Genomic DNA, 23,171 nt, shown 5'->3' with positions numbered 1-23,171 from the left:
AGCCCCACCCGGCACCTGCGCTCTCTGTGTGCATACTGAACGGCCACTTGAGAGGGCTGCTGAGCACAAGACCAATTGTGAAGAGAGGCAACCACCAACGACCCCATTCCAGGAGACGACTCCGTTACAAAATGTAAAGCTGATTCTTTAGAATCACTCTGTGCCTGAGATCAGAGTTTTCAAGTCTGGGTGGACCTCCAGAAGGCACAAGGAATTCTCTAATTCCTGGCCATCTACCCCCCTCTGGTGGCCACTTTTCAGCTAAGGGAGAAGCCCCAGGCAGCAGGCACGGTGGGAGGAACTGGCACAGGAAGTTGATTAAAAGGCTCTAGCTGAGCCGGGAGGGCGGAGGGATGAGCCCTAAGCTGGCTGACCTCAGTAACAGGGCCCAGTGTTCCCCACTCGCCGCAACCTCCTTACCTCCAGCAGCCAGGGCTTGAGTTTGTGGTCCAACAAAACGTCGAAGCCCAAGATTTCAAAGCAGGCGCTGTTGAGGGTGTGGTTGGGGAAGCACGTTTGGTAGTTATGCTTGATGATGGGGTGGGCCGAGATGATCGTCTTGATGATGACGTCCTCAATATCTCTCCATATCTGCTGCACGTTGTAGCCATGGCTCTCCATGTACAGGTTGAAGGTGGAGAGCTTCCTGGAAGGGAACCACAGACCATGACGCAGGGCAGCTCCCCTTTGGTCATCTAAGGCCATGACATACTGGAAACCAGAAACTTCTGGAGAAGATAAGGCCCCAGAGCCAGTGGGGATGGACACCCAGGAGTCAGGGTGACACCAGGGCTGTGTCATCTCAGGAAGGACCTGCAAGAGCTGCAGGGCCACACTCCTCAAGCCTCCACAGCCCTGGAGTGGGTGCAGATATAATGACATGTCAGCCCTGGCTGGGGCCCTCTCACTGTGACCCACAAAACACCCCAGACCTGGGGCAGCTATTTGCTATCCCAGGTGGAAAGCTTAATGGGTGAATAAAAGAGTAAAAATTCAACACCTTCCATCATGCTTTTGCTTTGGTGGCAATGGTTTCTCAGTCTGTGGTGTTCATTAGAAGCACTTAGGGAGCCTTTTAAGAACACCAGTACTGGGGTCCCACCTCAGCCATCCAAGGGGATTCTGGGGACACTAAAGACAGAGAAATTCTGTTTTTAGGGCTGCCCACAGGGAAAAGGCAGCCCCAGGGCATTTCTGCAAATAGAGTTACCAGCTGTCACAGGCAAACTGGGACAGCCCTGATTTTAGAAGTGAAAGTCCCACATCCCAGGAAACCCCTCGGTCACAGCCTGGTCACCAGATCACAGAGATCAGAGGATGTCTACCCCATGTGGAGAGGTGCATGAGGAAACAACTGAGGGGATGCTCTGGGCAGCTCCAAGCTGGGCAGAACAGAGAGAGAGGGTGAATCTGACAGGCCCAAGAGGGCACGTGAGACAGACACACACCCTCTCAGACACACATCCATGAGCACAGATAGCCAAGGTGGGAAGTAGAAATACAGGAGGAGGAGACGCAGGGGAGTGAAGAGCAAAGAGGCTAATGAGAAGACAAGTGACATGGCTTATCCAGGCAGTTCAAAGAGCTCACTGGAGGGGCCGGCCCGGTGGCATAGTGATAAAGATCAGTGCACTCTGCTCTGGCAGCCCAGGTTTGCGGGTTCAGATCCTGGGTATGGACCTACCCCACTCATCAGCCATGCTGTGGTGGCGACCCACGTACAAAATAGAGGAAGATCGGCACAGATGTTAGCTCAGGGCTAATCTTCCTCAAGTGAAAAAAAAAAAAGAGGAAGATTGGCAACAGATATTAGCTCAGGGCGAATCTTCCTCAGCAAAAACACCAAAAAACAAACAAAAAAGAGAGCTCCCTGGACCCCAGCCAATGGAGCCATAAAGGAGGAATCAGGGTCAGCCAGCCAGCGCACATTTGCTAAGGGCCTGCTGTGCAAGAATGCAAAGCTGATGCAATGATGGGATCCCAAGAAACTGCCACCTCTGTCACGGGAAACCTGAGGACCATTTGGGGAGTCAACACACATATGAAACAACCAGGGATGCGTTTATATAAAGACAGATAAGCAAAGGCCACTCAGTGAAGAGGCCCACCTTGTCTACCTGCCATTACCGGGGAATGGAGTGTGGCACATAAATGAATTTTCCAGATTGTACGAAGCCAGTCCTTTCAAGTGCAAAAAAAAAATGTATTTAATTTGTCTAATTGGGAAATAAATTTTCCCGAAATAGATTAAACACTTCCCTGCCTTCTTATAACAGATGTTACCAATTATAATGTAACCTCTTCTTGATGACTCAGGCACGTCACAATGAAGATCCATTATTGTGTGATTTTGTAACACCCAGCGGTTAGTCAGTTCAATTTAACACACCAGCTATGTGCCAGGCACCCTGAAAGATGAAGGGGATCTGGTCTCTGCCCCAGAGGCAGGACAGGTTTCCAGTTTTTCTGTCTTCTCCTCCACTGGTCCTACTGAGTTTGAAGTCTGGTGGGGGATTTACTGCGGGGGGAAGTTGACCTCAAGTTGGGGGAAGTTTGAGGACAGGTGAGGCAGTCAGTATGAAAAGCAGATTGTCTCAAAAGACAGGGAAGCAGAAGAAGAGGAAAGGTGAAAGGAAAAGGGAGGAGAAGGAGAGGGCTCTGCCTGGCAACATGGAAAGTACCCAGAAGGCCAGGGTACCATTCTAACCCTCAAGGAACTTAAGTACAGTTGGGGACACAGGACAAACACGTGCACCAAGCAAAGAACAGTTATGGGTTATGGCTGATGTTGACTGTAAGGGTGGTGGCAGCCCAGAGATGGAAAGGTTACTGTGGGTGGTCAGACTCAGATTCCACAGGCTGGCCCTTAGAGATGGGAGCCAATCCTCTCATCTGACAGGTGAGGAGACAGAGGCCCACAGAGGAGATGGGTCTCACCCACATCGCAGTGGTTATGTGGCTGGACCAGAACCTAGAACCAGATCAGAGAGGGGAACGCGGAAGCTTAGTAGACAGACGGGCCTTCAAGGATGCTCTCCCATGTTTTCCACGGAAGCTGAGCAAAGACAGAGAGGTGGGAATGAGCAAGGCCCGTATATGGGATGTGAGCAAAAGTGTCCCGGTAGAAGACCAGCGAGTGAATAGCACAGGCAGTATGGCCTAGGGGTTGAGGGCATGGACTCGGGAGTTTTAATTCCAGCCCTACCACTTCCTAGCTGTGTGACCTCGAGCAAGTTACTTAACCTTTTACACCTGTTTCCTAATATATGAAATCGGGATGATAATAATAATGCCTACTTTACATTGTTGTTGTGAGGATTAAATGGGTGGAGATATGTAAATTTCTTAGGGCAGAGCCTGGCACATAGCATGTGCTCAACAAATAAAATATTGGCTGTTAGTGTAGCAGTAACTACAGTGGAAAGTGGGGTCTGGTCAAATTATGGTAGATTGAGCAGAAGAGTTTGAACTTGACGCTCCAGGCACCTGCGAGGCACACTGGCTACCTGAGAGTGGAAGTAATGAGAATACAGAAGGTGTAATAATAACAGCATCCACTTGCATGGGGGTTATTGCTTTTGAAGCCCATTCTACACATCATCTCAATAGGTCCTTACGGCCTATCTGTGAGGCTGCCAGCCAGTATTCATATTTTTACCGTGTCATTTCAGAGATGAGAAAATGGGGGTACAGAGAGGTTAAGCAGAGGTGCCTGGAGCTAGAGAGTAGAGAGAGGAGGCCAATGCAACCATTGGGTCTGAGGCTGAAGTGAGGGCTGGACCTGGTGGAAGGGAAGAGACACAGGGACACTTGAAGAAGGAACCTTCAGGATTCAATGACTCAGTGGAAAAGTAAACACCCAAGATGACACCAAACTCTGATCCCGCAGATTAGAAGGTAGAGATGGGGAAGTCAGGCAGGGGTCTAAGTTTGGAATGCTGGAGTGGAAGCAAAGAGAGAGAACACATCCATGGTGGGAAATGCTGAGTTGAAGGCAACAAGGAGATGTGCAGGTGCAGCTCAAGAGAAATGGGTCTGGAGCTCAGGGGAGAGAGGCTGAGCCAGGCGAGGGCAGGGTGGAGGCTGGGGAGCAGAAGACTGCACCAGCAGAGAGGGGGGTGGAGAAGAGCAGAGGGGTGAGGCCAGACCTGGGGTGAGAGAGAGGCGAGAAGGAAGAGGAAGAAGGGGGGGATGGAGCGTGGCCGAACAATACTCCACACCCTCACCTTAGTCCTGGCACCTCATAGCATCTCTCTATCATGGCATGAGGGGCCAAAGCCTGTTGTTGGGGTGTCAGTTCTCATAAGAGAGAAATGAGGCCCCTTTGATTGCATGTCCTTAAACTAAGGAAAAATAACAGTGACGACAAGCACTGTCCGTGCGGCTATCCTAGGTCATTTGAGCCTCCCTGTGACCCTATGACGTGAGGGCATGGCATGAGGGCATGGCCGGACAGGGCAGGGCAGGGTGTCTCATTGTCCTCATTTTACAGGCCAAGACATGGAGGTTCGGAGAGGTGGAAGGACTTGCCCAAGTCTACTCAGCTGGCAGGAGTCAGAGCTAGGACTGGAAGCCAGGCCTCGCTGAGCACCGACACTCAACTGGCGACACGGCAGGAGGCTCAGTTGGAGCCCGCAGTCCAGGTGGGGAGAAGAGGAGGTGGGAGAGCTTCATGCCAGACAGGTGGCTGGCACCCTCTGAGAAAAGGGAGATAGTCTCCTCCCAGCCCAACAAGTCCCCCTCAAACAGCCTTGACCTAGTGATTTTCCATTTGCTTTTTGGAGCTCTGCCACCGAGGAAGTCATGAAATTTCACGTGCCTCTCTGATGCTCTGAAGCCAAACAGATTGCCTATTTACCAGTTCTTTGAAGCCCAGTGCAGGAGAAGGAGCATGCGCCTTAGAATCTGCAGACCTCCCTTCTCTTCCTGCTCTAGCATTTATAGCTGTGTGACCTTGGGCAACTTAACCTCTCAGATGCTCGGTTTTCTCATCTGTGAAATGGACATGGCACTTAACTCATATTTCTCCATCCACAGAGAGTAGATTACAATGCCTGTGCCACAGTGTCGTCAAAATTCGATGAAAAAAAAAATGCACACAAAGCACCCAGCACGGGCCCCCACACCCAGGAGGCCTCCACAAATACTTCCTGTCCCTTTCCCCTTTGGCCTGATCGTGTTCACATTCTTCAGTCCCTTTTTGTCTTAAAACTCAAATGAGACAGGATTAGACAACAACACGAATGTAGAAACCACTTGGGAAGATACTCATGTGATCCTCTCGCTTTCCCCTCTTCTTCTGGGGAATCTTAAAGGCAGCTAGCCACATGTCATGTCACACCAGGGCATCGTGACACATCATTTGAGAATCTCTGTTGAAGCAACACCCTGGGGAACCACAGTCCAAGGATCAATTGCCTGGCACGTCCTCCTCCCGTGGGAGGCTAGCAATCAATAACTATCTGCTGGTTTGGAAATGTCGGAAGGGTCAACTGAAATCGGCGTATGTTTTGGTGTGTGTGTGTATCCTGCTGGGGAAACAGCGCATGTTTATCGCTCCTCCTCCTAACCTCCTAGGGTTTACAATGTGGCCTTCTTTTAATGATTAACAGCCAGAGGGCAGAGACTAAGGAGTCTGTTCTGGGTTTAGAGGCAAAGAAATATTTTCTGAGACCATGTGACCCAAGATGGAAACACTGATGGGGACGGACAGGGCCTGAGTAGAATCCTGGAGAGCAGCTCTGAGACCAGCAGGGAGAGGAAAGAAAAGTGGAGCCACTTCCTCACCTCTTGCTGCCAGAGTGAGCATCTCGAATGAAATTGGAACTGTGCTTGTTGATGGAATAATTAGTCAGGTGCATGCAGACATCCTCCTGGGAAAGAAACACAAGTCTGTGTAGTCAGGAGGAAGGGCAGGCCTCCCACTTCCTCTCTGTGCCCTCCCACTGCCTCTGGGGCTTAGAGATGGGAAAGAAAGGGGAAGTCTGAGGGCTTACTTAAACTGGCCAAACAGGAAATAAGAAGAGGTATCATACAGCTTGGAGTAGAACAGCCTCTACCTTCTCCGGAGATTGACACTCCTCCGTGGTGTCCTGCCTGAGGGACACTTCAGGAGTCCTGGGGGCTGGGGGTGTGGGGAGAGGGCTGGGCACTCGCCCATTGCCTTCTCTCCTACCACAGAATTATGGCACTGGCTTGGCAGCCAGGCAGACCTGGCCACAAGTCCCAGCCTCACCTCTTCCTAGTTCTGTGACCTTGGACAAGTGCCTTAAACTCTCTGGGTTTTAATTTCCTCATCTGTAAAGCGGAGATGACAATCCCTATTGCTGAGGGCTCCTGGGAGGGCTGAACAAAAGAACGTATGCAACCTGGCACAGAGTACGTGTGTAGCAAATGACAGTCACATCCACAAGGGCTTGAGAATGCAGATTTAACTGGGATTTTTTATCATGCTAAGGGAGAAGGGGGAGGTGGCATGTCCCCTGAGCTCACCAGGTTGTCTGTGCAAGGGAGGGAGTAAGAGGTCGTGGCGAAGCGGGCCAGTCCTTCATTGTACGCAAAAATTCTGAGGGGGTCACAGGACGTCATCAGCACATAAATCCGTAGGTCAAACTTGAAGCCATCAATGATGAAGGGCTGGGAGGAGAGAGCGGAAGTCACCGAAGCATCAAGATCATCAGTGCCCCATCTTGTCTTCCTGGGGCCAGCCCAACATTGCCTGGTGTTACCAAGTGCACGCTTGGCCACAGTTGGGGAGGGGTACAAGGGGATTTGGGCTCTGTGACCTGCTACGTGACCTTGTGGAAGTCACTAAACCACACTGTGCCTCAGTTTCTTGTCAAATGGCACCAGTATCCACCTCCAAGAGATGTCCTGGCAACTAAACAAAATAGCATTAAAAAGTCCTGTGATGAAGGACCTGTTGTCGCCATCTGGAGCTATGCTATTGCTGCACTGCTGCAAGAGTTCTCCTTGCAGTGCTGACATGCGCGGCTGGCCAGTCCTTCCCCTCCATGCACACGTCTAGAGGGCTCCCTCCCTGCAGTAGGCTATACCACTGTGACCTCTGACCTCTAGTCATGGAGTGAAACTGGTTACCATCGTCTCTCCAGGATCACTCCCGTCTCCCCAAGGAGGTGGATCCTCCACAGACCAAAGGTGCCCTCCCAGCTGTCGTCTGTTACAGGGAAGGGGCCAGCCTGGTAGGGCCATACCAACTGACAAGGATGTAAGAGCAAGGGATGCTCTTGCCCAGGCACGTATCACATCCCTGGTCAGAAGGCTTGGTCTGACAAAGTCACAGCAGGAGACAGCACCCGGCTTCACCCCCACCCCACCCTCCATTCCCTCATTTCACGTTAGGTCCAGTGGAGCTGCAGCCTGAAGTTGCCATGGGCAATAAATAAATAATCACAATGAGCAAGTACCTTTGAAATATAGAGCTGACAGATCATATCCTCCCCTGGTTTGATTTCTTTCACCGTCCGGGTGATGAATATACCTCTCCCTTGGCAGCCCGAATCCGGCTTACAAATGTATGTCCTATTTTTTCTTGACCTGCTGTAATTCTGCAAATCTCCCCAGCTACCAGAGCAGGGAGGGAACAAGATACACCTTTAGCTGAGGAGCCGTGAAAAGGAAGGCTAGCTCTCTCTCTCTCTCTATATATAAAGCTATCTAATGTGACAAAAGCCCTGGAGTTGACAGACAGATGCCCAGAGGTGTCATTATGGGAGAGACAGGAGAGCACACACAGTGGAGGGAGGGTGGGCTTTTGAGAGAATTCAGAGCTGGATTTAAACCCAGGCAACACCACTTACCAGCTGTGTAACTCTTTGCAAGGATTTAAACTCTCTAAGCCTCAATTCCATCATCTACACAATGAGGATAACGACCCCTAATGCAGGCAAGGCGCTGCCACATGGCTGCACACCCCATAAAGGTGGCCGTGATCTGAGTAGTTTGGCGGTCTGAGTTTGCAGATAGATTTGGGGTTCTCGATCTGGCTCAAGCTCTGACAAATGATGTGACCTTGGGTCAGTCTCTCTTCCCTCACTCTGGGCTTCAGCTCTTCCTCTGTAACACCTCTACTCCAGCCAGAGTGTGAGAGGGCAAATACTATCTTTGAATGTACTTTGAAGAAAGTATATTCAGAAGAAAGAAAGAAACCAACTTAACGGATTATAAATCTCAGTCTTGCTATACTTCTCATTTTGCTCAAAGGAAACTTGTGACCACTGGAGAAGTCATTTATCTGCAAAGTTCTTTGGTGGCCATGAAATCTGGAGGTGCCTGTTGACCTGAGGGTAAACACATTTCCTTTTAAGTTGCTGCTAAGCCCGGAAAGTTATTCCAGACAAATAGGAAAAGTGAGCAACCCTGGACCTCTTGGTCCAGGAATCTGTTGGTTCTGGAAAGCACTAGGTGGGGAGGGGAGAGTGGAATTCCTCTGGGGCCCTTGCCTTGTAAGCATAAATCTGATGGTGACACTTCTCTGCCCCCCTCCACCTCATCTCAAACGCCAGTTTGTACCAGGTCATGTTCAGGTCATCTCACACTTCTCCTGTTTCTTGGTGGTGTGGTCCAGAGTATTTCATGAACCAGGAATGGATGTCCAGCAAGATGGATAAAGTGAGACCAGAGAAGGGGAAAGGCTGACCGCCATCCATGGCACTGCCATGGGACAAAGGTCAGACGTCCCTCCCTGCTCCTAGCCTGGGTGCTAAGCACTACGTCACTCCCTCCAGAAGTGCTCGTGGTCCTTAACAAATCAGAAAGTGCACAGTTAAAAGGTTGGAACAAATTCAAGATCAACGGCTTTCAGGGTCAGAACAAATGCTCAGGCACAGGCTCCAAGGCACCCACCCCTAAATGTCATCCAGTTTTATAGTCAGAGTCTTATGTTTTCCAACCTTGGACACACCCTTCATCCCTTCTCTTCCTGAAGAGGAGAGAGAGATGGGAGAGCCTATGGAAACGGAAAGTAGCAACGGGGAAATCAGGGGCAAGAGGGAGGCGTAAACTCAGAGAGTAGTGGAGAAGGGGCCACAGGCAGGCACTTACTCAGCAGGAAGACACCAGGTCCTAGGGAAAAAGTGGAAATCTTTGGGGAACATCTTTAACATGCGGCTCATGTTCCGGGCCAGCAAGTCCTTGCGACAGATTTCACTCATGCCCGGGAAGTGATTGATTTTCTGCAAAGGAAGCCGGAGTTGAGGAACAATGGGGGACATGGGAGTACCCACGAGATCCCCTTGGGGGACAGTCATAAAAGTGGGGGCCCCATTCATCCTGAGGATCAGCTCTGATCCAGATACCTGATAACTTTTCATTTCCGTCACTCGCTCTAGCGACACGGAGTAGTCTGTCCAGCAGAGAGTCCAGTCCTCATTTTCCGCTCCCTCTCGAAGCCCGTACTGTTGAGCAGCCCTGCGCACTGCCATGGAGTTGGAGAAAGAAAGGCCTGTTAGCCCAGGAAGCAGAGGAGGAGCATGGGGTGAAGAGGAGCCATTTCTAGGTGCTCCCAGACCAAGCACTGAAGCGAGACACCTTGGCTCCTTGGGACGGGAAGCCATCTTGCTCCGTGTGGACACACCATTGCCAAGAAAGGAACACAGAGAGTTGAAAGCTATTGAAGAACACGGCCTATGCCCATTGATCCCCACAGGAGGGTATCTACCTGCCTGCAGAATGTTCTACCTACCCTGGCTTCCTCTTGCCAGGAAGTAGGCCTCTGACTTTCCTCCAAACACTAAGCAATGAATGTTCAGGGAATATAAAATTATCATTAACATCACCAGAGCCAAGCTTACTTAGTAAGGCAAATTTACAGAAAAAAAGTATACAATGTATTTCAAAGCCACATATAGGCTATCACATCTTTCTTCTACTGTCTAACAACTAGGAGCTGACTCCAACACAAATTCAAACACCTTCAAGAGCCTGGAAAGGAAGAAGTGCCAGGGGCCAGTCCAGTGGTGCAGCAGTTAAGTTCCCAAACTCCGCTTCAGCGGCCTGGGGTTCACCAGTTTGTATCCTGAGTGTAGATCTCACGTACCACTTACCAAGCCATGCTTTGGCAGGCGTCCCACATATAAAGTAGAGGAAGATGGGCACAGATGTTAGCTCAGGGCCAGTCTTCCTCAGCAAAAAAGAGGAGGATTGGCGGTGGATGTTAGCTCAGGGCTAATCTTCCTCAAAAAGAAAAAAAAGGAAGAAGTGCTTGCAGTGATCTGGAGAGTCAGGACCAGCCTAAAGCATCCAAATTTGAAATTAAAATAATAATAACTAGGGAGCCGACCCCGTAGCCGAGTGGTTAAGTTCGCATGCTCTGCTTCGGTGGCCCAGGGTTTCACCGGTTTGGATCCTGGGTGCGGGCATGGCACTGCTCATTGGGCCACGTTGAGGCGGTGTCCCACATACCACAACTGGAAGGACCCACAACTAAAATATACAACTGTGTACTTGAGGGATTTGGGGAGAAAAAGCAGAAAAAAAAAAAAGATTGGCAACGGTTGTTAGCTCAGGTGCCAATCTTTCAAATAATAATAATAATAATAACACTCACTCTGTAGTACAAAGTAGGTCTGTAGATCATCTTCAGCCCATAGACTGCCAGTTTGTAACTTGTGCTCTAAAAAAGAGCCACTGATTGCAGCAACAGCTGCCTTCTCTACCATCGGATTCCCCACATAGCCACACACAAGAACAATAGACAGCTGAAGCACACACCAGTGTGGTCAAAACCCATATTTTTTCCGAACGAGATTCCCAACTTCCTCAAATAGTTCATTGAGCTGGGAGAAGCTGAGAACAGGATTTGGAGACACGCCTTTTCATCCTCAAAAATATATAAAAGTGACTCTTCCCAACCCTTTGGGGGAATCCAGTGGGGCCCCATGATGGATCCCTCGAATGCAGATGCTCACCACTCTCATATCGGCAGCTGGATAGATTGATCACCAATCATCTGGAAAAGAGAAAAAAGAAAGCAGAAAGACAGAGGCAGACACACTTGCCGGGACAGGTGACTGCACACGGGAACACCCTGTCCCAGGTGGAGCTGCATGGAACCTAACCAGCCTCACTTCCGCCTGGTCTGACGGTCCCTGACACTGAGGACACAGATTCAAAGGGTTGCCAAGTGGCAGAAAACGTGGGCTCAGAGTACTATTACTCTGCCCGTGAGGTAGAAATTCCGTCTTGCTGTTGCAGCTAATTTTGCTTGCAGCTTCACGTTAACGTCATCGCCTCCTCAATCCTTTTACTCCAGTGGCCCCTCAAAAACAGGAAGTGAACGTCTTTTTGGGGAAAATACTTAATGGTCTCCCTCCTCTTGCCACCCCATTAAGGGAATCTGTGAGTTAGAAAGTAGACAAGCTTTCAGACATCCATCAGTCTGAGGAGTGATTCATTTCCCCCAAAAACGGAGCAAGGTATAGAAAAATATTAAATAAGAACTGGAATGTAGAAGCTGCAGTCAGATCCTAAGAAGTCGCATAGTCCTGTTATATTTACAGTATATTGAATTCCCGCGATAATAAGCACTTCCTAAAACAAGGACATCGTCTCTCCCCACACAATTAAAAAAAAGGAGGCATTATAAACACAAGCAAAATGAAGATGAGGACAAGGTGTAGTTTTAGATTATACATATCAGTATTTGATTCTACAAAACAGATCATCAAAAGTGGTTCTTTTTATACGAACCGAACGAGGTGTGATTTTGACAGTCTCAGCGCACGGTTTCTCCTTGACCCTCCTATTAGCAGCTTAGGCCTCCTTCCCTCCAGGTCCCTCCTGCTCTCGCCAACATGGATCCCCATTCCCCATCTTTCAATCCTAACCTCTTTTTCTTCCTCTTCTTCTTGCCTTCCTGCTGGGCATTCTGAAGCCCCTTTTGCATCCCAGTGTTCTGTCTGACAAAAGCGAGGGTGACGATTTCTTTCGGATCTTCTATGGTACTGTCCTCCCTCTCTTCTGAGTCCGTCCCTTCCTCGCCTTCCAAAGGCAGGCACTGGAGCATCTCCCCAGCCAGGGAGGAGACCCTGGGGAAATACTGGCCCCCCCCTGGAGAGAGGGCAGAGGGAGCGGCAGTTACTTGGATCCACCTGCAGGGGGACCCCCTCCCTCGCTCATGTGGGTGGTGGACCAGCCCTCTGAGACCAAGCAACAGGTTGCAGTTTATAAAACTCCACCCCACGTCTACAGTTGGTGCAAACTCCAGGAGGGAGCCGACTCCACCTTTCGCCAGCGACTATGACCTTGGGGACTCCGTCAGCCAACCCTGGTCTTGGTTTTTCCCTCCTGGGGTTTTCAGGAGATGGCCGAGATGCTTGCTATGTGTGGTGCCAGCTGGTAAACAATCTTATTATTAAAGTGAGTTGGGTGTCTGGAGACAGCCTCAGAACCAAGCCCTAAGCCTTCTCAGCTGAGTGAGTTAGTCCCAGCGGGTGCGGATGAGGTGCTTCGAGGAGTCCTGTTAACTGTTTCAGCACTGCACGAACCTGCTGGCCGGAGAGCCACGGAATGCAGGACCGACTCGTAGCTGATTGGATGAGATTCCAGCCCAGGGCCAGATGCAGACCTCCAGAGAGCCCAGCGACAGAAGAGGCTATAATGTCTCCCCGACCACCCGAATCAAAATAGAAACAGGACCAATTCATAACACACCTCCAAGGAAGTCCAGCGAAGTTCTCATCCCCCCACTTTCATGATGACTTCTCTGATGTGTGCTTGAAATTTCAACTACCAGATTTTTTGGGAAAGATTTCTAATGCCCCTGCTTCACTAATGCTTAGGAATGTGCTTAGTTTGCCTTTAGGTAAGCCAGAACCGCTCAGTTCCAATTAACTGATCCCTATCCCCTTCACATCCAAGGCTTCTATGAGCATAAAGCCAATTTTGTGGTGTTCTCCCCTCCTTTCTCACCATCAAAAACCCTGCCAACCTGCTCATCATTTCAACCCCTCTCCTTTGATGGCCGAGTCCTCGTGTGACTTACTAACCTTTTCTTCCCTCACAAACTCTTTGGCTTTTTAAAAAAGATATGAATAATATCTTTATTACAGGGGCTGGCCCTGTGGCCTTAGTGGTTAAGTTTTGCATGCTCTGCTTCAGGGGCCCGGGTTCGGTTCCTGGGTGCAGACCTACACCACTCACTGGTAGCCATGCTGTGGTGTTGACCCACACACAAAAAAAGAGGAAGATTGGCACAGATGTGAGCTCAGGGTGAATCTTCCTCAGCAGATAATAATAATAATAATAATATGTAGTAAAATTAATTCTAATTTATTATTATTATTATTATTGGAATACTGTAACATTAAAGGAAGCTTAGGGGCCGGTCCTGTGGCTGAGTGGTGAAGTTTGCGTGCTCTGCTTCGGCAGCCCAGGGTTTCGCAGGTTCAGATCCTGGATGCAGACCTACCACCACTCATCAAGCCATGCTGAGGCAGCATCCCACATGCTACAACTAGAAAGACCCACAACTAAAAATATATACAACTATGTACCAGAGGGCTTTGGGGAGAAGGAAAAAATAAAATCTTTAAAGGAAGCTTAGAAAAAGGGTAGGGTGGGAAATCCTCATAGCTTTTCTACCTTAGCATAGCAACTTTAGCCTCTTTGTGTAGTCTCTTTTATTCTTCATTTCCAAGCATAATTATTCTTATATAACTGTAACCATAATATATAAACAATTTTGTATCTGCTTTTTGCCCACTTAATATCATATCTAAACATCTTTTGGGTTGTGGCAGAGTTTACATGTTTCTGGTTTTTAATGGTTGTGTAATAATGTCCCACTGAAGGAATGTGTTTGAATTTAACCAACCGTCATCCTATTGTTGGCAATGTAAGTTGCTTCCAATTTTGCTATTATATAAACAGCTCTAAAATGAACACTTTCAAGTATAAAAGGGCTTTAAGTAAAAGGCCTTTACTTTAGAATTATTTTCTTAAGATATATATCCAGAACCAGGATTACTAGGTTAATGAATATGAAAATCCTATAGCTTCTGGTTTTACTTATCTAGTTATTAAGTTATTTATTTATGTCACCATATTATTGCCCAGAGGGATTCCAACAATTTGGACTACCACCAGCAATATGCAATTATAGCAGGCTCACCAGTCACATGATCTCTTGGGAATCCCTTCCCTCTGTACCCAAAGTTGCTAATTCCAGACAACTTTTATACCTTCTGGCCATGTTTCTAACGTTTCTACGCCCTTCCACGTCTCTCCGCCCCTTTCCCAAACCAAAATTGGTGGTGGGCAGTGCTCTAACTTGGAGGCTACCTATGAATAATGTAATCATAAGCCCTTATGTGGGTATAGTTTTTTAAGCTTTCCAAAGAATTGTCACCTACACCATCTCACTGACTGCTCACAACCACGCCCCGGAGAGGGAGGGCAGAATTATTAAGCGAGCCAGGGATTGCCGCTTGTTTCTCTCTCTTCCTGAAGAGGGCTTACACCCAAGTCCCTTTATGGTGACACCTGAGCAGGGGGAGAAAGAGTGTGCTCAGTGCTATGGAGCAATGAGACTTGGGCACGGCGAGTCCGTTTCTCCCAGTGAACAGGCACATTCTTGGCGAAGTTCAAGAGGACTAAGCTACATGAAATCTTGACCTTGGGCTGTTCCCTTCCTTCCAGGTAAACAGCCAGCTCCACTCCCCCAGCCCTCCGCAGCAGCTCCTGTTTACCAAGCCCTCGAGGAGGAGTGGCTCCGTTTACCTAAAGGTTAATGTTAACTGGAGGAGAGAAAACTGACCCTGAATTTGGCCTCTGGAGTTGCGGGTTGTCTCTACCCTTTTTTGAGTCCTTGCCCAAGTGATGAGAACAAACCATGGCTGCTTATATTTGTCTGCCTCAAAAAGAACAGAAAAACAGTCAAATTCTGGTACGCTTGCACAAGAGGGCCTCGGGCACATAGAGCAAGGAATGGAGCCGGTGTTCATCATGGCATTCCCGCCTCCTTCCCCTGTAGTCTAGGCTACCTATGACACGAGCGCCACTGGATGGCACCTGAGACAGGTGCAAGATGGCAGACAACTGGCATTGCCACCAGTGACTGTTTTTGCTTTGTCTTTGGTCCCCTGGCTTTCTCTCCCCCGAGTCCTCTCCTTCCTATTTCATCCCCAAGACTAAATCCTGCTGGCTTCTCTCCAAAAGCTCCTGAAAGAGAATATCTCACTCCAAGGTTGCCTACCAGCAGCTTGCTTCCTAGATCTGGCCTGCAGAAACGTTTACTTGGCCCACAGTAATGTGTTGTTGTTACAGTTGTTAAACAGAGGTAGTTGCCAATAACTAGAAAATGTAGATTTATCATAAAAATCAAGATTTCCATTCCTTTTGGAAAAGTAGGTCCCCATTGCTTCATGCCAGCAATCAACCAGAGCTGAGTAACGGCTCCCTCCTTAGATATTTTCCAGTCTGCCCCAGTCCCTAACATTCCCTATTGTCTCCCTGATACAGGAGCCAAGTGACAGCTGTCCTTATGCTATTAGTTTCCTTATAGTAGTATTAAGAGTTCCGGAAGGAACATTTTCCTAGGGTACACTACATCTGAATTTACCCATCTACATCTGAATTTACTCCTCTAGGCTATCTCTGGCCTCCCAGCAGCAACCAGTTAGAACAAAGCTGCTTTCCCCAGGGCGGGACACAAAGCATTATAATGCGCTCATTTTCAGAACAAGAATTAGCTCTGACCTTGCTGGAGCCAGAACCCTCTCGGTCTTTTCAGATGTGGGCCTTATTGGGCTCTTCCATACTTCTCTTTCCCAGTCTCAGCAACCACTCTCTGCCAACCTGAGGGTTCCCACCCAAGTACGCTCGTAGCCTTGAGGAATGAAAGGAGGCCAGGCAATCGATTCAAAGGACAAGGCCCAAGGAGAACACAAAAGAGTGAAGGGGGCTGCTGCTGGCTTCCCGGGATATACATACATCCCGGTGTAAGGGCCTCTGCAGTCAGAGAGGTGACTCCAAACGACTTGCTAAGGCAGCTGTGGTGAAGTGGCGAAGAACTCAGATTCTGGAGTCTGTCTGCCTGGATTTAAATCCCAGCTTTACCCTTCCTAGTTGTGTAACCTCGGGCAATTTACTTAACCTCCATCTGCCCTAGTTTCCTCATCTGTAAAATGGTTCACCCAGTTATGGGAATTAAATTAAATGAGTTAATTCATTTGAGTTAATACAACGCGCTTAGAAGAGTGCCCAGCACACAGGAGGTGCTCACTAAATGCTATCTATCATTCTCAGCTGTTCGGCCCTGGACTATGAACTCCCTGATGGAAGAGGCTGTGTCTGGGAATTCTCAGCCCCTCCCACGGTGTCCGGCACATAGCAGAGGTTCATATGCTTCCTGAATGAACAGACTGGAAGAACGGATAAATGCATGAACTAATTTCACCTAAGGCTCATTTTCCTCATCTATGTAATAGAAGTCTTGCGGTGAGCATTAAATAAATAACATTTATTTAATACTTCCATATAGCAGGCACTTAAAACACTTAGTTTCATTCACTTATAACAGTAGCTACTATTTGCAAGCTACTTAGCAAGTAACAGGCATCATACTAAAGCACTTTACACACATACTGTCTCATCCTCATGATATCATATCACAGATATGATCTTCTCTCCATTACAGATGAGGAGACCGAGGCCCGGAAAGGCTAAGGTAGAGGCAGAGTTGGGATGAGAAGCCGTGTCCGTTTGACCCCACAGCCTGTCTCTCCTCCACATTCCACCCGCTGCCTTTCCCTCTCTGCTGATCACTCACTAACGGTGGGCCGTAAAGGGAAGCAACTGATCTCCGAGCTCCCAGAAGCAGCCTTGGTGACTTCAGTCCCTTAAGAATCAGTTAGTTCCACATCATTTTCCCTAAAGCCACTGCTTCTAAATTCCCACCTCCAGGAAGGGGCCTGGATCTCCCCAGATTTGCCATAACCTGGGAACAGCTCCATTGTTTCTACTTTGTATTTATTTTCACTTTCTTTCCCTTCTTTTCACCAACGTCCACGTTGTACCTGGGCTCTTATTTGGGGTGTAATTAGAACATTTTCTAAGCTCTTATGGAATTCCTGAATATTACAGCCGGAAGGGACATTAGAGAGTGTCTGGTTCAACCTGTTTGTTTTTTAGAGGTTTTGAAATCCCCCTGCCCAGCTAGGGAAAGAGACTTGCACAAAGTCAGAGAGCAAGTCAGCAGAGCAGGACCGAAGCCCTGGCTTCCTGCCCCACTGTGTACCTTTCCATTATGCCAGGTTAGAGGGCAGGCAATGCGGCCTAAGTGCTTTGGGGAGGTTAAACAAGAAGACTAAGTTGTGCTACAAATGTAGCAAACATAGTAAATACCTCTTCAGTTTTTCTTAATGACACAAGACACATTCCGTTCACCTTTCCAAATAGGATAGTCAAGACAGTGAAAAACTTTGATGTTTCCTTCCATTTTAGTATGGGGTTTGACCTTGGGATCTTCCAAGCCAGAGGCTGTCAAATCCTGTTTAGACAGCATGAAAATGACCTTCATTGGCCACCAGGGGGAGGGGATGAGCACTGGGATGGCTCCATGCAAACACATTGCTGGTTACTGGGGACATTTCACAGGGACCACGTCTCACGTCCACTTCTGAAGGACTGTACATGTTGACTACTCTTTCTTCCCCTGAAGGTGTTGCAGAAGGGTGGAAAATGTTTAGTGCTTTCTTTTGTAAAGCTGAATTAATACGGGTGTCCTCTAAATGGGTGGAAAGAACCATTTGGCAGTTAAGAAAGATTGGAACATGTTCCAACTTTTAACCAAATTTTTTCATCCTGACCTTCGCAGCCTAGGCTTTTCTTCAGTCTGTAGGAACACATATAGCACTGAAGAGCTCTCCCATGATGTCTGCCTGTGACTTCCTTCTCTTCCTCCAAATAATAGGTTTTCCTGCGCCCCTCTCCCCTTTTCATCCTTTGGTCCTCATTCCCCTACTAGAAGCATCCCTCTGAAGGCTTCCAGTGGCTAGCTCTTGGAAAGGACCAAGTGGATGGGTGTGGGGAGACGTGGAGGGAAGACCTCTGGATCTTGCTTTCAGCTTTGCCTCTTTGACATAGCATATCATAAGAAGCCAAGCGATTATCTCCTTCCTTCCTCATTCCCTTTCTTCTCTGTGATGACAGGATCACCAGGAAGATAAAAGCTTCATATCTAGAAAAGTGCTTTGAGCTTTGATGCAGGCAGGATAAAATAACATGCCTTTTATGGCCTTTTGGCTTTTCATTCTAGCCACCCTTTGAATTTCAGCACAGGGCCTGAAGGGGTCTTTAGCATCACACGGACTAACAAGGGAGGGGTGTGGGTACTCAACTGCTCAAGGGGTTTGCCAATAAGAAGGGCTGAGAATGACGTGCCACATTCACTGGGACAATAAGAATCTTGCTGGGGGCCGGCCCTGTGGCCGAGTGGTTAAGTTGGTTAAGTTCCTGTGCTCTGCTCTATCGGCCCAGGGTTTCCGGCCCAGGGTTTCACCGGTTTGGGTCCTGGTCGTGGACATGGCACTGCTCATCAAGGCACGCTGAGGGGGCATCCCCACATAGCACAACCAGAGGCGCTCACAACTAGAATACACAACTATGTACTGGGGGGCTTTGGGGAGAAGAAAGAATAATAATAAAAAACGATTGGCAATAGTTGTTAGCTCAGGTGCCAATCTTTAAAAAAAAACTTCTTGCTGACTCAGATGCCATCTTTTATTCTGCTGGAAACTGGGGAATTCTGCAAGATTGGAAGATGCAATTTTCAGGGTAGGCTTATGCCCAGCCATTTTCTCCACAATACTCAGTGTGTTACTAGCAAAGACAGATGGCTCTGGATCCAAATCCAAGCTCTACCACTTACTAGAAGGGTGACTGTGGGGGAGTAACTGAGCCTCTTTGTACCTCAGTTTCCTCACAAGTAAAATGAGCGTAATAATGTTCATCTTATAGAGTCATTTTAAGGATTAAATGGGTTAATATTCCTATTGCTCTTAAAGCAGTGTTTGGTTCAAAATAAGGGCTTTATTGTAAAATGAAAATATAATGGTAGGATTGGTGTACATATTAAATGACTTATTGAAATGCCTGGCACATACCGGTGCTTAGTACACGTTAGCTCCCTTCCCTTGTCATCCCCAGATGTAAGTTACATTTTTGCTAGGATCCAAATCCCACAGGAGAACTTTCCTCAAGCCTGGAAGAGTTTTCCTTCAGGAGGGTGAGACATAAAAACTGGAAGTGAAAGAAAAAGACTGGAAAAAGGATAGGGGTATTTGCAGAGGCTGTGCTGCCATGAAAAACAGAAGTGTGTTTCTCGGAGGTTTCTCCAGACAAAGGAAGAAACGTGATCAAGAGAAAGATCCAGAGATGGGGAAGGAGGAGAGGAAGAGATCTGTGCATTCCCAGGGCTCTCTGGTATAAGGACAGCTCCCTGGGGGCACCAGGGTTGGTAAATGGAGGGAAGGCAGCAAGTGAGGGTGCACTCGGAGGGCGACCCGGGTTCAGGAGGGACGTGAGGACAGGAAGAATGGAGCTGGGAAAAGAAGGGTCGATGTGTGGGCAAGGTCCTGGCCTTGGGGTCTTGAGGATGAGAAAAGGGCGTGAGGGTATTTTAGCGGAAACTTGAGTAAGGAGCCGGGAAGAGGGCGCTCCTTACCAAGACCTGCTGAGGAGAGCTGAGGTACGGAGCCGAGGGGGAGCAGGGGCCGTGAGGGTGAGTGGCTTGTGCTGTAGAACGTCACCAGGGAAGGCAGAGGGGTAGCCCTGGGGAACTGGTACCGTGGGGGACATCGGGTTTTCACTGGGAAGGCACTAGGAGGTCGCGATCTGGGGCTAGCCCCTGGCTTTGGGGCGCTCTTACCCGCGTTTCCCACTCCCCGGTCTCGCCCCGCTGTACCGCTCCAACCACACTCGCGGGCCCCTCCTCGAAGGATTAAGGAGACGTGCTCCCACTGGCCGCCAGACGAGCCCTAACCACCACCCGCGCTCCTCCTAACTTGGGGTCCTCCTGGCCCTCACATTTGCATATGGGGCTTTCTAGGCCCTCGATTGGCCCCTGCGGTAGGCTGCCGTGCCCCGCCCCCTTCCGAACCCAATTAACCGCCTGGCGCTCGGAGAGAAAAGCGCTCCAGGTTGTCCCGGGAGACGCCGAGGACGCTGGGCCGCGCCGGCGGCGCGCGGGGCCGACCACCGCTCGTCCTGCGCGGGTCCCTGCCCTCCCCAGCCCTCCCACCTCGTCCCACCACGCGCCCCAGCCCGGGTCCGCGGCCACCCCGGCCAGCGCGGTCGGGGCGCCTTGCGCAGGCGCGGCCGGAACATCGGGGTGGGCGCAGATCCGGGGGTCTGGCTCCCTCGCCCGGCTGCGCTGGGCTGCGCTGAGCGAGGGGGGCCTGTACATCCTTAGGCCTCCAGGGAGATAAATATCCACAACTAGGGGCAGGAGGCGCCGTGCGGAGAGCGTTGGATTGAGACCCAAGTCAAGATCTCAGGCATATTACTGCTTGTGTAACCTCGGGCAGTTGACATTATCTCTTGGAAGCTTAGCTTCTTTAAAGTAAAATGGGTATTGAAAACCTATAATGAACCGCTCAGACTTAGTAAATCATCCGTCTACTCAGAGTGTGTAGGGGGCTCGTGGCCCCTCTACTGAACTGGCCGATAAGAGAGGGCTGCCTGGAGCTCGGGGGTCTTGGCTTCTCATAACGTCTTGACTGTCCTCGGACAGATTGGGAATGAGAGTAGAGAACGGATTCAAATTAATTGTGGTTTCCTTCGGTTTCCACCTGTCTAAGCCCAGACTCCTGCCTGCGAAGGATTGGCAGTCAGTAGAGCTGTTTCTGCCTGGGTTAATTCAGGATGGGTGAAAGAGCAAAGGATCGATTTTAAGTTCCTGAACCCTAATGATTTTAGGAAACTCCCTTGTGGATTGATCCAAGGATTCTTGTTGCCTATTTTCCAGATGCTTGACTTGGTGCCACTGAAATGCAGCTGCTCCTGTGAAAAAGAATTGTTTATTCTTAGACTTCTGGAAGACTATCGGTCATTCCTCTCTACTGAGGGCTCTTGGAAGACATGTGAGGAGGAGAAGCAGGCCCTTCTTTGAAAACCTATAGTCAAAAGAACTAATGGAGGAGGCCAGATCCACATCTTTCATGTGAAGCCTGTTGGAGCTGGTCCAGGAGAGTTTCCCAGAGGATGTGAGCTTTTAGCAGATTCATTGGGAGCATTGCATCCGATGAGAGTGCCCAGTCTTCATGCTGTGCTCTGATAGGATGCTGGAGGAAAGGCAGGTGAAGGGACTGAAAAAACCCTCCAGCATAGTTTTCACTTGAAATGAAAACATTTGAGCTACAGCAGATGCAGAAAGATGTCTTATCTGAATTTCTCTTATCTAAATAAAGCAGAGCTTTATGAGAGTCACCTGCCACAACTGCCTCCCTCATCCTCCAGGAAAATTGCTAGGCAGGCAGGCTCTGTCCTTGGACACATGGACATTCCAAAAAAATTGTGTTAACAGGTCTCATCAGGGTCTTCCATCCTTTGAAGCCCTAAACCTCCCTTTTTAAGCTGATGTATAAACGTTTATCTCTACCTGTTTGAAGAGTTACTCACTCCTGAGTGCTCTCATATATATGTGAATATACTTTGTTACCTTTTGCACCTAAGTTGGTAGAGGAAAAGTTTTCCTCCCAACACAGGACACTGTCCCTTTACCTGCTGATCTGCGCAGGCAGGAGGCTAGAGGCAAAGGCATAGCTTAGCCCCAAGCAGACACTGAAAACCTGCTCACCCTGGAGGGCCCGAGGGGGAACCAGCAGCCCATTGCTGCTCTTCTAGAAACCTTTCTGCCATCCTGTTGTCTTCCCTCTTCCCTCCAGGTGGCCCTGGGCTATCTTGCCACTCCCCCTCTCCAGGGCTCTGGGGACCCAGGTGACCATCATCAACTGGCCACCCAGCAGATGCTTCCCTAAGACCAACTGCCCCAGCTCTGTTCCCCTCCCCCATCCCGCCTCTTTCTTTCCCCAGTGTCCTACCAATCTGCTCTGCCACGCTCCCGCTTTGGTCTCACGTCCCTCTGGAGTGATATTGTGATGGAAATGAGGGAGAGGATGCAGGAGCGAGCAGCAAAGATTTACCGCTTCCACAGGGTTTCCATTAAAATCCCTGACAATCAGTTATTTATGAAAGGGCTGGCTGCAGTGGGAGCTAATAGGCCAGAGCCTGGCACTGCTGTCCGTTCAGGGGTGATCACAGGAACAAACGCAGGGTGAACAGTAGAGCTATCCCACTGAAGAGCAAAGGCAGATTTGACCCCATCAGACATCCCCTCCAGGGCCAGAGAGCAACAGCCAGGAAGTCAGAGAGCATCCGTGATTTGTGATTTGTGCCGGGCAAACCAGAAACAAACATCCACATAGCAAACACTGAGGGTTTTTCTGAGCCTGGTGTGAAAGGTTGAAGCAATGTGTTGGAGCGTCCTTCCAGTCATCAAAAAACTTAGACTGGGTCCCCTCCTCTGAGCTCCAACTCAGAGGCAAGAGTGTGCAAAAAACGCAGATCTGAAGCTGCTGTTTTCAGTGTCTTTCTGTTCCTAAGGCACCACTTGACTAAATAAATCCCTCTGAAGGTTGTTGGCTCTACAGTTGACACGCAGACTCTGTGTCTCAGTTTGGGACTCTTCTTTTAAGTAGTTAATGAAAAAAAGAGTCCTCCTTCTGCCCGCCTGAACCAAGGTCCCTCCTGTGATAAATAAATATAAACAATAGGATATATTGGAGTATATGAGGAAGCCATTTGGTGTAAAGCTAATTTGGCCTGACCTTGTTTTTCCAAAAGGGCCTGACATGGCCGTTGAGCATGTGTTGTACATCTGCTTTAAGCATTTACTGTGTCCCAAAGACAAGAAGAACAAATGCCCTTAAGATAAAGATGCAACTTCCCCCACATTGGCCTTTCCTTAAGGATAAGCATCTCTCCCTAGGCTGGGGATAATTGCTGTGCTCACCTGTGACCACCCAGCTTGAGACAGCATACCTGCTACCCTGCTGTGCCGGCTAGGCAATCTCACGATGGTTGTAAAAAGGACATTCCTATCATACGTGATGTCTGCTCTTTGTTCTAAGACAGTATATAACCCACTCTGT

The 23,171-nt window shown here is 49.1% G+C and overlaps 1 protein-coding gene across 3 annotated transcripts in view; it reads right to left on the bottom strand.

Annotated features, from left to right (window-relative positions):
• Positions 1-19,968, bottom strand: part of TTLL6 (tubulin tyrosine ligase like 6) — a 46,069-nt gene extending 26,101 nt beyond the window's left edge. The window contains exons 1-8 of one of the 3 annotated variants that reach the window (XM_046674433.1): positions 19,889-19,968; positions 10,929-10,969; positions 9,318-9,436; positions 9,064-9,194; positions 7,428-7,584; positions 6,493-6,636; positions 5,788-5,873; positions 421-646 (exon numbers count right to left, since the gene is read on the bottom strand). In XM_046674433.1, coding sequence (XP_046530389.1) covers positions 421-646; positions 5,788-5,873; positions 6,493-6,636; positions 7,428-7,584; positions 9,064-9,194; positions 9,318-9,332 — 759 coding nt within the window. In that variant the 5' untranslated portion in view covers positions 9,333-9,436; positions 10,929-10,969; positions 19,889-19,968. The other 2 variants (XM_046674432.1, XM_046674434.1) reach the window with 2 other exon arrangements.
• Positions 19,969-23,171: the final 3,203 nt, after the last annotated feature.

This window comes from Equus quagga, chromosome 11 (genome assembly GCF_021613505.1).
Source record: "Equus quagga isolate Etosha38 chromosome 11, UCLA_HA_Equagga_1.0, whole genome shotgun sequence".
In the NCBI taxonomy this organism is placed as follows: domain Eukaryota; kingdom Metazoa; phylum Chordata; class Mammalia; order Perissodactyla; family Equidae; genus Equus; species Equus quagga.
The sequence above is the reverse complement of the archived record's forward strand: the minus strand, read 5'-3'. Positions and strand labels throughout refer to the sequence as shown.